The sequence below is a fragment of the Esox lucius genome, chromosome 22 (genome assembly GCF_011004845.1).
Source record: "Esox lucius isolate fEsoLuc1 chromosome 22, fEsoLuc1.pri, whole genome shotgun sequence".
NCBI lineage: Eukaryota > Metazoa > Chordata > Actinopteri > Esociformes > Esocidae > Esox > Esox lucius.
This window is the reverse complement of record NC_047590.1, coordinates 1,170,001-1,183,639: the sequence shown is the minus strand read 5'-3', so window position 1 is coordinate 1,183,639 and position 13,639 is coordinate 1,170,001. Positions and strand designations below refer to the sequence as shown.

Below are 13,639 nucleotides of genomic sequence, written 5' to 3'. Positions count from 1 at the left end.
GTTATGTATATTGTTGTGATGTGTTAGTACACACCAGTTTTAGTAAACACATCTCTGTTAATACACACATCTGTTAGTACACCCATCTGTTAGTACACATCTCTGTTAATACACACATCTGTTAATATACATCTCTATTAGTACACCCATCTGTTAGTACACATCTCTGTTAATACACACATCTGTTAATATACATCTCTATTAGTACACACATCTGTTAGTACACATCTATGTTAGTACACACATCTGTTAGTAAACACATCTCCGTTAGTATACAGATTTCTTAGTACACCCATCTGTTAGTATACATCTCTGTTAGTACACACATCTGTTAATATACATCTCTATTAGTACACACAACTCTTAGTACACATCTCTGTTAGTACACACATCTGTTAGTATACACATCTGTAAGTATACACATCTCTGTTAGTACACAGATCTCTGTTAGTACACACATCTCTTAGTACACATCTCTGTTAGTACACACATCTGTTAGTATACACATCTGTAAGTATACACATCTCTGTTAGTACACAGATCTCTGTTAGTACACACATCTCTGTTAGTACACACATCTGTTAGTATACACATCTGTAAGTATACACATCTCTGTTAGTACACAGATCTCTGTTAGTACACACATCTCTGTTAGTATACATATCTCTGTTAGCACACACATCTCTGTTAGTATACACATCTCTGTTAGTACACACATCTCTGTAAGTATACACATCTCAGTTAGCACTCAGATCTTATAGTACACACATATTTTAGTACACATATCTGTTAGTACACACATGTCTTTCAGTACCCAGATCTGTTAGTACACACATCTCTGTTAGTACACACGTCTCTGTTAGTTCACATCTCTGTTAGTACACACACCACTGTTAGTACAGACCTCTGTTAGTATGCATCTCTGTCTGTACACAGATCTGTTAGTACACATTTCGGGAAGAAAGACAGATGATTCGTGAAGCAGGAATAGACTGATGTCACTACTGTCTTCTCTTTAGGGACACATCCACTTTTAACCAGGCATCATCAGCGTGTCTTTAAAGCCTGACAAAGCAGAGACAGTTAACTGATTAGATGAGTGGCTTTCTGGACACAGTGCCAGTAGACAGGACATTCCTGTGTCACACCATCCATTTGCCTGTCAGCCGGTCCGCCTCCAGCTTGTTCCAGACAGATACAGACACACACACAGACCCACACAGACAGACACACACAGACCCACACAAACAGACCGACACAGCCAGACACAGACAGACACACACACTGACCCACAAAAACAGACACACACAGACCCACACAGACAGACACACACAGACTGACACCAACAGACACACACAGACAGACACCGATAGACACACACAGATAGACACAAACAGACAGACACAGACAGACACCGACAGACACACACAGACACACACAGACAGACACACACAAACACACACAGACAGACACACACAGACAGATACAGACAGACACCGACAGACACCGACAGACACACACAGACAGACACACACAGACAGACACACACAGACACACACAGACAGACACACACAGACAGACACAGACAGACACACACAGACACACACAGACAGACACACACAGACAGACACAGACAGACACACACAGACACACACAGACAGACACACACAGACACACACAAACAGACACAGACAGACACACACACAGACAGACACAGACAGACACACACAGACACACACAGACAGACACACACAGACACACACAAACAGACACAGACAGACACAGACAGACATACAGGCCTTCACTCTTAGGGAGGGAGGTAGGGGAGGAGGGAGGAGGGAGGAGGGGGGGAGGGAGGGAGGGGAGGAGGGAGGAGGGAGGGAGGGAGGGTTGGAGGGGGAGAGGAGGGAGGGGAGGGAGAGGAGGGTAAAAGAAAGGAGATGATGAGGGAAGATGAGGAGAGAGGATAAAAGAGGAGAAGAGAAAGGAGGAGAGAAGATGAGGGGAGAGGGTAGAAGAGGACAGGAGAGAGGAGGAGGAGGGAGTGGAGGAGGAGGAGGAGGAGGGAGTGGAGGAGGAGGAGGGAGTGGAGGAGGAGGAGGAGGAGGAGGGAGTGGAGGAGGAGGAGGAGGAGGGAGTGGAGGAGGAGGAGGGAGTGGGCTGTTTCAGTCAGTCATGCCTCTTTAGTCAGTGAGTCCCTGAACACTAAAATATTGAACAGCTTTTGTTTTGCCTAGTTAAACATGCAATGATGTGACACAATGGGTGAACAATGCCACACACACACACCCACACACACATACCAACCCACACACACACGCACCCACACACATACACACCCACCCACACACACACCCACACACACACACACTCACACACACACCAACCCACAGACGCACCCTCCCACACCCACACACACACTCACACACACACTCATGCACATGCAAGTGCACACACATGCACACATTGTTCTATCCTTGTGACCACATAAGACCAAACCCTGACCCAGAATTCCATGTCTGCTATCCCCTAGACCTTAACCTAACTCTAACCTAACTCTAACCTAACCCTAATAGTAACCATAGCCTAAATAACACAACCTTTATGTTGAACGTCAACCTAGCCTCAACACCAGTGGGAGGTCCCAGAACCAGAAGCACTGGAACCACGACAACAGAGTCAACAGACCAATACCCTAGCAGGGATGTCACCAGGCCCGGCCGTGGGGCTTAACCTCTGGATATTTTCTGAGAACATGCACAACCAGAAAAGGCTAACGCTTTGTTTACAGTCCTGCAGGAAAGTATAACACTAATCAGGAGCAGTGGAGCGCCTCCCCAGTTAAATGAACTAAATGAATGTAGGCTAAAGTTGAGCCACACACTGGTCAAGGCCCCTGAGGCCCAGGTCAGGGAAGAAACACATTTCTACATTAGTTTTCCTAAAACTGCCACACACAGACAGTTTTTATCATCAGAGTTCTCAGACGTTATTCACCTTTGTTTCCAGATCATTCAGGAGTCCTTCAGATCAAGAAAGGAATAATCAACTTCATTAGAGTCCAATCTCTTCTAATACAATGCCAACAGTAATGCAAAAACATAAACTAGGCTGACAGGTCCTGACAAACTAGGTGCCAGAACAAACTGAGACAAGTCTGTACAGGTAGGATCTAGCTCAAATTTAGCACTGCATAATGTCCTAAACCTACAATTAACCCATAATTCTGACAATATGCCTAATTGTAAATATTTCCCTAAACCCAACCCCTAAAACAGAACGTGTTCCCCTTCTAGGAACCTGCCCAAAAACCTTGAATATTTTTTAGGTTTTACTATCTATGTGGGGATCCCCACTTGTACACATAGATCTGGAACACATAGACACACACACACACACACACACACACACATAGACACACATAGACACACACACACACACACACACACACACACATTGACACACACAAACACACACATAGACACACATAGACACACATAGACATACACACACACATAGACACACACAGACTGGTTTTTGAGAAATGTGGGGACCAGAAAAACAAAATTCCATGCTCCCTTGCCCTAACCTTAACCCTAACCTTAACCTTAACCCTAACCCTAACCTTAACCTCAATATAGTAACATTTATGGCTACACTTTACCTAGATATAATGCCTAACCTTAACCCTAAACTTAACCAACAACACCTGGACCTTAAAGAAACCCCAATTCTAAGTCTAAAGTTAATTGTAAGTTTGACCCTAAAACTTAACCCTGAGCCAGAAAATGACTTTTGAAATGTGGGGACATGAAAAATGTCCCCATATGTCACCTTGTTCAGGTTTTAGTATAGTTATGGGGACAAAATATCCTGACAAGTCACAAAAACAAACACACATAAAGACACACACAAACACACACATAGACACACACACACACACACACACATAGATACACACACACACATAGACACACATAGACATACACACACACATAGACACACACACATAGACACACATTGACACACACAAACACACACACACACACACATAGACACACACAAACACACACATAGATACACACACACACACACACACACATAGACACACATAGACATACACACACACATAGACACACATAGACACACACACACACACAGGACTTGCAGTCTGTCCACCAACTCAGAGAAGGTCACCAAATTGCTATTTTTCAAAAACCAACCAACCCTGCTAAAACCAAATGTTTAAGTAATATAATCATAACATATTGTAACATCAAAATGTTCCAGCAAACTAATTATAATTTACATTGAAAAAGCATATGAATGGATTGTAGAATAGAACATTTGGGACACAGAGATAATAAACAAAGATATTATAATTACATTGAATATCATGAGGGTAATATTTGTTTTTATTTAGTATGTGCCAATTGTTCATATGTGTAGTATTTACATGTCACACATTAAATCTGAAAACATAAACTGAATATACGGTACGTATGATTTTTATTTATTTGACATTTTACATCTCCTGAGATGTATCACATTTTAAAGAGCCTAAATTAAACAAACAAAACAAAACCAATTTTGGTAACAATAATAATACAAACAAAAATTATTATGAAATAATAAAATACAATATGTTTTACTGCATAGTGGTATATTAAAAAAAGAATACTGCTACTGTAAAACGTACTGATACAAATACCTTTATATGATAACTACATAATACATAATATACATTATTTATAAACACATACTGAACATAATATACGTTATATATAAACACATGGTGTAAATAAAATACATTATCTATGAACATCTACTGTAGATAATATACATGATCTACAAACCCACATTGTAAAAAATATACATTATCTATAAACACCAACTGTACATAATATACTACAAACCATAGTCAGGAATAGGTGGCAGCAGTTGTGTTATACAGGTCTTTCTGATGGATACAGTAAAACCATTCTTAGATCTGTACAGTAACCTAAGCCTAGAATTGTTTTCTTGATGTAATCAGTATGCTCTCCAAAAGATAATTCAGAATATTTTCTGAAACCCAGATATTTTGAACAATCACGACTTTGAAGTCTGTTATTAATGATTCATTCACCAGTTATGGCGTCTGTCCTCTACCATTTTCCAAATAACATGAAATAGGACTGTTATGTTTTAAAAACCAAATTGTTAGCAATTATTTGACAAAAAACGGCATCAGTTGACTGTTATACATGGAATTACAGTCATCTGATGCCGTTTTTTGTCAAATAATTGCTAACAATTTGTTGCCTGTTAAGCATAGAGAATAACAGACAGGCCAATATTGAGCAAGGAGGTAGTCCTCTACGTCTCTGAGTCCAGAATTTTGGTGAGTTTTGTCCTACTTTGACAAAGATAGCAGGTTTGGTATTAGTTTAGTGATCTGTTAGTGAAAACTAACCTTTTTCAGGTACGCTAATTAGAAATGTGTAAGAAAACAATTATGACCTTTATGAATTATTCCGGAAAATGCTGTTGAACCAAAAGTCGGCAGTTTGGTGAGACTTTGATATGAACTAATGATAAGGATCACAATAAAGGCCTGACAGCAGGAGAATAGAGTCCAACCCAAAGAAAAGGTGTTGAAGAAAGGAAATCCGTATACATAGATGTGATCCTCCAGCTCTCTCATTCTAACTCCCCACCTGTCTTTCTCTGCTTCTCTCTCTCTCTCCCTCTCTCTTGCTTTCTCTCTCTGCCTCTTGCTGTCCCCCCCTTCCTCTCCCTCTCTCTCTCCCCCTTTCTCCCTCTCTGCCTCTCACACCCTGTCTATGTTTCTCCCTCTCTCTCTCTCCCCATCTCCCAACAGGACATGAATTATATATAACATAGGTAGACCTCTGGAGGGTTTACTCTTTCATTTCTCCTCTTTATTCTCTCACTCTCTCCCTCTTTTTCTCTTTCTATCTCCTCTCACCACTCCTCCCTGTATCTTTCTCTCTCCTCTCCTCTAATCTCCATTCTCTCTCCTCACTGCTCTCTTTCCTCTGTCATCCTCTTTCCCTTTTCTTTTGTCTCTATTTTGTCTCATCCAGAGATGTGTGGCTGTGTATGTGTGTGTTAAAACAGTGAATGTTTGATGAAACCATCTGTGGAGCCCCGTCAGTGATACGTTTCTGCCTGCATGGATATGACGATGCAATAGTTAATAATAGTTTAATAAGTTAATCAATATAATCTTTATTTAAAGACATTAGAAATTAGAAATTCTAACAGTGCATGCTGTAAGCAAAAATATATCACAAGGGCTAGGAAAAGCCAGGCAGACTTAGAACAGGGACAGTTAGAAGTCATCAGATTGCATGTAGATCAGTAACACAACCAGGCGGACTTAGAACAGGCACAGCTATAACTCGTCAGACAGAATGTAGATCAGCAACAGAACCAGGTCGACTTTGGGTAGGGACAGCCAGGAGTCTTCAGTCCAGGTCCTACGAGATCCAACAGGATACTTGAGACGTTTTACGTTGGACCCATAAGATGCAGCAAGATACCAGATAATAGACAGGATAGACAGGATAAAATAACAGGATAAAATCAGAAAGGCCTGACCGAGTGACCCAAGGACACACACACATCGATGACATTGTGGCTCCACACACTTTGTAAAGCACAGCCTCAGAACAACAACCACCCTGAGACAAGGCCGAGTGTAGCACACAGTTTCTCATCGCACAAGCCCCAGGGACTTGATGATTGGACAGAAAGATCTCAACCCATTCACACAGAGTATGGCGGCAAGAATGACAAGTTTTAGCGATGACATACGGCAACATGAGTAAGCCAGTGACTCAGCCCCCATAATAGCCTTGGAGATCCCAAAGGGGAGAGCAGAGCCCGCCAGGCAAAGACGGTGGGGCTGGTTCATCAATCCAGTGCCTTGCTGTTCACCTACACGTCCCTGAGCATACACCAAACTGAAAAGATGAGTAGTTCAGACTGATAGCTTGAGACTAAGTCTATCTCTTTCACAAGGATCAGTAGATCATTCCACAAAATCTGAGCTATATTGGAAAAGCCCTGCCTCCAGATATTTTCTAAATTCTAATAACAATAAGTAAGCTTTTGTTTTTTTTGACTGTAGAGTATGAAGAGGTAAAATGTATAGCAGGTTTATGTACCACCCCGTTTTCAAAAAAGTTGGGACACTGCATAAAATGCTAATAAAAACAGAATGCAATGATGTGCTCATCATTCATCTCTATATTTTATTGAAAATAGTAAAAAGACAACATATCAAATGTTGAAACTGAAAAATGTGATTGTTTTTGGAAAAATACATGTCCTTTTTGAATTTTATGCCAGCAACACGTTAAAAAAAAGTTGGGACAGGGGCATGTATACTGCAGTGTTGCATCACCTTTTCTTTTAACAATACTCTGTAAGCGTTTGGGAACCGAGGAGTCCAATTGCTGTAGTTTTGAAAGTGAAATGTATTCGCATTCTTGCTTGATGTAGGATTGCAGCTGCTCAACAATTCGGGGTCTCCTTTGTCCTATTTTCCGAGAAGGCAACGGTGGCTCTAGATCTTTTTAATATTGGGTTTCTTCTTTACATGGTTGAGTTTTATCTTGCATTTGTGGATGCAGTGATGTATGAGCCATATGATCCATATGGTCTAGTAAAATCTGCTACGATCTGGTACGGTCCAGTACGGTCCCATATATTATCAAAGAAATATCAAAATTATTATTAAAGATATTTAAGCAAAATGCCAAGACGATTTACTTGGTAAATCAGCTGCATGAAAAGGAGCAAATTGACAAAATGCAGTATGGTCAGAAAATGCATTGTGGTTCATTGGGGAATTGCATTGTGGAAGATGGGAAATAATTGTGTAAAGAAGGGAAGCATCAGGCTATAAATATTGTGGTCCTAATGCCAGTCATAATGCCTCTTTCAGGGCCTCTAATCCTTCTAGCTGCCTACTGGACCCTCGTCCATCAAATGGACCAACTTCATAATCCCACCAAACTACTAATGGACCTACTTCTGCCCCAGAAACTCAACACCTCTTAAAAACAAATAACAGGTTGTAGTTCTACAGTGCAAGACTTGGAATTGACCATTTGGTGGCTTGCACTTGGCCTCGCCATAAACATCCTGCAAGAAAATCTCTTTCTTCCCCCTGGTTAAGCAGTAGCAGGCTTTTAGTTAGCTACCCTTAAGAAAATAAACGAATATATAAAACCAGCAAGCATTGCGTTTAACAATGCAACCGCAGTCTCCTGATGGAAATGTATTTGATTCGTTCGTCTTGTTAAACTATCACATTTTCCAAAGAGCATCCCGCTGCTAGGTTATTCAGAGTAACCTGAGACTTGATTCTAGCCCTTATGTTTCAAAACATAATGGTATCAGGTTGCATATGTGGTCTGTCCCCTGACAAATCAAATGTATGTGTTGGTGTTCCTCAAGGTTCTGTTTTGGGACCACTTTTGTGTTTCACTATACACACTTGTCAATCTCATTCAGACATCTGCAATGTATTATAATCCCATTTCCCAAAAAGTTGTGATGCTGTATAAAATGTAAATAAAAAAATTATGCAATGATGTGAAAATAATTTAAACCCTATAATAGAAAATAGTAAAAAGACAACATATCAAATGTTAAAAATTAGACATTATATTGTTTCTTGAAGTATATATACCCATTTTGAATTGGATGCCAGCAACACGTTTCAGCTGCCACTGTGCTGACACCTCCCTTGTGTTGTCCCTGTCCTGGACTAAGTTTTTCATAAATAATTTTGATACAGAACTGTACTAGATCATACTGGTCATACTGGACTGTACTAGATCCTACTGGATCATACCTGTTGGTACTGGCTGCCTGCTGTAATGTTGAGACACAGTGAAGCGTTATACATCTTACCCTTACTGAATAAATGATGTCATTTCATTGTCATGGTATCTTGATTTCGGTTGACATTTTGGCGCAAAACACACACGCAAGTGTTAAACCAAAACCAAAAGAACATGTTTGTGTGTGTGTGTTACACAGAGCCCAGAGGTATACGGTTGAGTTGAAGCGGTTCATTTATTTTGATATGATTTGTTTGTCGCGTTTCAACTTGTCTTTTTTTTCTGTGTCGTTCTGTCCATCTTTCTGTTTCTCCTGGGCGGGCAGGGGACGTCTCTGAGGTGAGGGTTTTAGATTGGGGGCAAAGCCCAGAGAGGCCGGTCAGTGTTTGAAGAGATCTGCTGGCTGCTTGTCAATAACAAACCACTGGGCTTCAGGTCTGTTTGCTGAGTTAATAGTGGTTTGATGATGTCATTTGCACTGACCTGGGAAGGATTGACCTCTGTTGAACAATGGGTCCTGAATGCCACCTGCACAAGAACGGCAGCCAGGCATTCAGACAGAAAGGCAGACCGACAGACAGCCAGGCATTCAGACAGAAAGGCAGACCGACAGACAGACAGACAGAAAGGCTGTAGTCATGCTGGTAGTCAGACATCTGTGACAGACATCCAAACGGGAATGCAGAGATGTTCTGGGGATGTATCTGGATTGTCTTTTAGCATTCTGAATTAAATTTACATTTGGCTTAATTTAGATTCAATCCTGTGTCCTTCATTTTGTCCAACACCTTAGACATTAGACACCACACTAAAAGGTCCAAAACTCTGAATTCAACACCTTAGACACCACACTAAAAGGTCCAAAACTCTGAATTCAACACCTTAGACACCACACTAAGAGGTCCAAAACTCTGAATTCAACACCTTAGACACCAGACTAAGAGGTCCATAACCTCTTGATGAGTTTGGTAGGAATTGTTGTAAGTGGGCTGTCTGCTCTTGTCGTGTCGTGTTGTTTCATTGTGTCGCAGGGTATTCGAAGGTTGTCGTGGCATTGCGGGTTGTCGTGGCATTGCGGTTTGTCGTGGCATTGCAGGTTGTCGTGGCATTGCAGGTTGTCGTGGCATTGCAGGGTGTTGTGGCGTCGTAGGTTGTCGTGGCGTTGTAGGTTGCCATGGCATTGCAGGGTGTTGTGGCATCGCAGGGTGTTGTGGCGTCGTAGGTTGTCATGGCATTGCAGGGTGTCATGGCGTGCTGTGTTGCTAGGTGAGTTGTTACTGTTCTCTATTGACTTACAAGGCAGAGGCAAGTGTCCAAACGCACGGTACTATTTTCCTGTAATAATAGCTAGCAGCTATGAGGCTAAATAATTAATGTGAGCTATTCAATACTAACAGGCTGGCTGGTGCACGATGAGTACACAGACAGAAGCACTCCTGAACACACTTGTGGCCAAAGGTGTGTGTGTGTATGTGTGTGTGCGTGTGCGTGTGTATCTGTGTGTGTGTGTGTAGATCAGCCTGTAAGTTTTCTGGTTGAGAAAATGTGTGTGAAAACTATTCTATTGGAATAAAATACAGAAAAAGGGCTAACTGTGTAACAGAACAACCCCATGGCTAACCCTCAACCTAACCCTTAACCCTAACCCTAATAATCTATCTCTAACCCTCAACCTAACCCTAAACCCTAACCCTAATAATCTATCTCTAACCCTCAACCTAACCCTATACCCTAACCCTAATAATCTATCTCTAACCCTCAACCTAACCCTCAACCTAACCCTAAACCCTAACCCTAATAATCTATCTCTAACCCTCAACCTAACCCTAAACCCTAACCCTAATAATCTATCTCTAACCCTCAACCTAACCCTAAACCCTAACCCTAATAATCTATCTCTAACCTTCAACCTAACCCTAAACCCTAACCCTAAACCCTAAACATCACCTAACCGCAACCCTCACATGATCAATATTGAGCCCTGAACACATTGACCCCCCACTCTGTCTTCCACCCTCTTCCCCTTTTTCTCTCCCAATCAAGTTCTCTGTGTCAATAAATTCACCCCCCCCCTTCTGTACCTTATAGTAACCAGATGCTCCTTTTTTGCCCTGTCCTCTCTCTCTCTCTCTCTCTCTCTCTATCTCTCTCCCGCTCTCTCTCTCTCTCCATCTCCTTTCCTCTTCTCTCTTCCTGACAGAGGTATTAAATATCTGTTTTCAGCTCTGCTCTGAGGCAGTTAAATAAAGACAAATACATCACCGTCATCACCAAGAACATCGTCACCTCCAGCCACACCATCACCTCCAGCCACACCATCACCTCCAGCCACACCATCACCTCCAGCATCACCATCACCTCCAGCATCACCATCACCTCCAGCATCCCCATCACCTCCAGCCACACCATCACCTCCAGCCACACCATCACCTCCAGCATCCCCATTACCTCCAGCATCACCATCACCTCCAGCAACACCATCCCCTCCAGCAACATTACCTCCAGCATCACCATCACCTCCAGCATCCCCATCCCCTCCAGCAACATTACCTCCAGCATCACCATCACCTCCAGCATCACCATCACCTCCAGCAACAACATCACCTCTGACATATTCCACTCACCCTGTATCTCAATGTCCCTTATGAAAAGTGCAGATGTCTCTCTTTTCAACCTTTTTAACTTATAACAACCCTGATAACTTACCAACATGAAACCCTAATCAAGAAGAAACTAAGTTCTGTTGAAGATCTGGTCTTGTTCAACAAGCATTTTCACAGAGTTGATCCTATTCTAGCTTGGACAAGGCTTACTTACTCTGTGAATCTCGAAACCAACCAGTCCAGTATCCCTCAGATCACAGAATATATCAAAAAGGCGTTTCAGAAGCAGGGATATTTCAGTGATTGGTTTTAATCATGGACTTAATTATGGTCTCATTTCCCACACCAGCACAATTATATTATTATTTAAATATATAACATGATTACATTATTATTGTTTGATATTATTACATGAGCCACTATTTTCCAGCCTTTTCACATCTTTGCTTCCTCAGAAGTCTGGGAGAGAAGAGAGGGAAGGAAAGAGAGGTAGAGGAAGAGAGGAATTAGGGAGAAGTAGAGAGAGAAAAGACAACAGAGAGGAAAAAGGGAGAAAGACGAGAGAGAGAGAGAGAGAGAAGCAGAGAAATTAATTATATTCTTCTTTGGTGTGGAAGTTTTCTATTATCTCAACAACACAGAGAATCTGTCCAGCTTCACATTCCCCTTCTGATCTAAAGAGCTACAGTATGTGATCCTGAAACTGGTTCATAGTGAGCTGTGTATGAAATGTGATTATAATTATACCAAGTTTATAGCACTTCTTTGACAACTCAAACACACAATGTAAGAATATATATTATGATTTCTCTTTTGATATTTCTTTAAATCCGTTAGAATTTTTAAACTTAATCTACATCATGTCCTGAAGCACTGTGAATAGGTGGTGATAAGACATCTTGGAGACTGTTGAACTTTCAGCTGGTGAGACTGATCCACAGGGATTTCATGGTCCCATTAAACCCCAGGCCTTTGTTTTCCAGTCGTATGAAGGCTATTCTGTGTTCTGAGGTACATTATGCCTGCTGGATGTCGGCCAGTTAGGTTTTATTGAACAGTGTGGACAAAGGATCGCTTGGTGACGCTAAACACAAAGCTAATCTCATTTTGTCCCGAGCGCCGTCCACTGCTCACAAAGGGACAGTTAGACCACAAACACATCACATTAAGACACTAACCCCAAGCCATTACCATGGAGACCCGCTGCAGATGACGACCGCTGACACACACCTACTCTGCTGTAAGTCACTGTTGAATAGCTACACCGTGTTTTTAATACAACACCCCATCAACCCACTGACATGCCTGACCACCGGGCCGGGTCAGCGTGGAACTACAGCAGTCAGCACGGACCTCCAACCCACTGACATGCCTGACCACCGGGCCGGGTCAGCGTGGAGATACAGCAGTCAGCACGGACCTCCAACCCACTGACATGCCTGACCACCGGGCCGGGTCAGCGTGGAGATACAGCAGTCAGCACGGACCTCCAACCCACTGACATGCCTGACCACCGGGCCGGGTCAGCGTGGAGATACAGCAGTCAGCACAGACCTCCAACCCACTGACATGCCTGACCACCGGGCCGGGTCAGCGTGGAACTACAGCAGTCAGCACGGACCTCCAACCCACTGACATGCCTGACCACCGGGCCGGGTCAGCGTGGAGATACAGCAGTCAGCACGGACCTCCAACCCACTGACATGCCTGACCACCGGGCCGGGTCAGCGTGGAGATACAGCAGTCAGCACGGACCTCCAACCCACTGACATGCCTGACCACCGGGCCGGGTCAGCGTGGAACTACAGCAGTCAGCACAGACCTCCAACCCACTGACATGCCTGACCACCGGGCCGGGTCAGCGTGGAACTACAGCAGTCAGCACGGACCTCCAACCCACTGACATGCCTGACCACCGGGCCGGGTCAGCGTGGAGATACAGCAGTCAGCACAGACCTCCAACCCACTGACATGCCTGACCACCGGGCCGGGTCAGCGTGGAACTACAGCAGTCAGCACGGACCTCCAACCCACTGACATGCCTGACCACCGGGCCGGGTCAGCGTGGAACTACAGCAGTCAGCACAGACCTCCAACCCACTGACATGCCTGACCACCGGGCCGGGTCAGCGTGGAACTACAGCAGTCAGCACGGACCTCCAACCCACTGACATG

The 13,639-nt window shown here is 43.1% G+C and overlaps 1 protein-coding gene across 2 annotated transcripts in view; it reads left to right on the top strand.

The window, feature by feature from the left end:
* LOC117593743 (putative cell-type specific agglutination protein pfl7) overlaps nucleotides 1–12,101 on the top strand; it is a 31,487-nt gene extending 19,386 nt beyond the window's left edge. The window contains exon 2 of one of the 2 annotated variants that reach the window (XR_004575171.1): nucleotides 11,062–11,293. Coding sequence is in view for 1 of the 2 variants with exons in the window: in XM_034289895.1 (XP_034145786.1) it covers nucleotides 11,085–11,550 (466 nt within the window). In the remaining variant the exon portion in view is untranslated. Of the gene's footprint in view, nucleotides 1–11,061 lie in introns of both variants that reach the window. The other variant, XM_034289895.1, reaches the window with a different exon arrangement.
* Nucleotides 12,102–13,639: the final 1,538 nt, after the last annotated feature.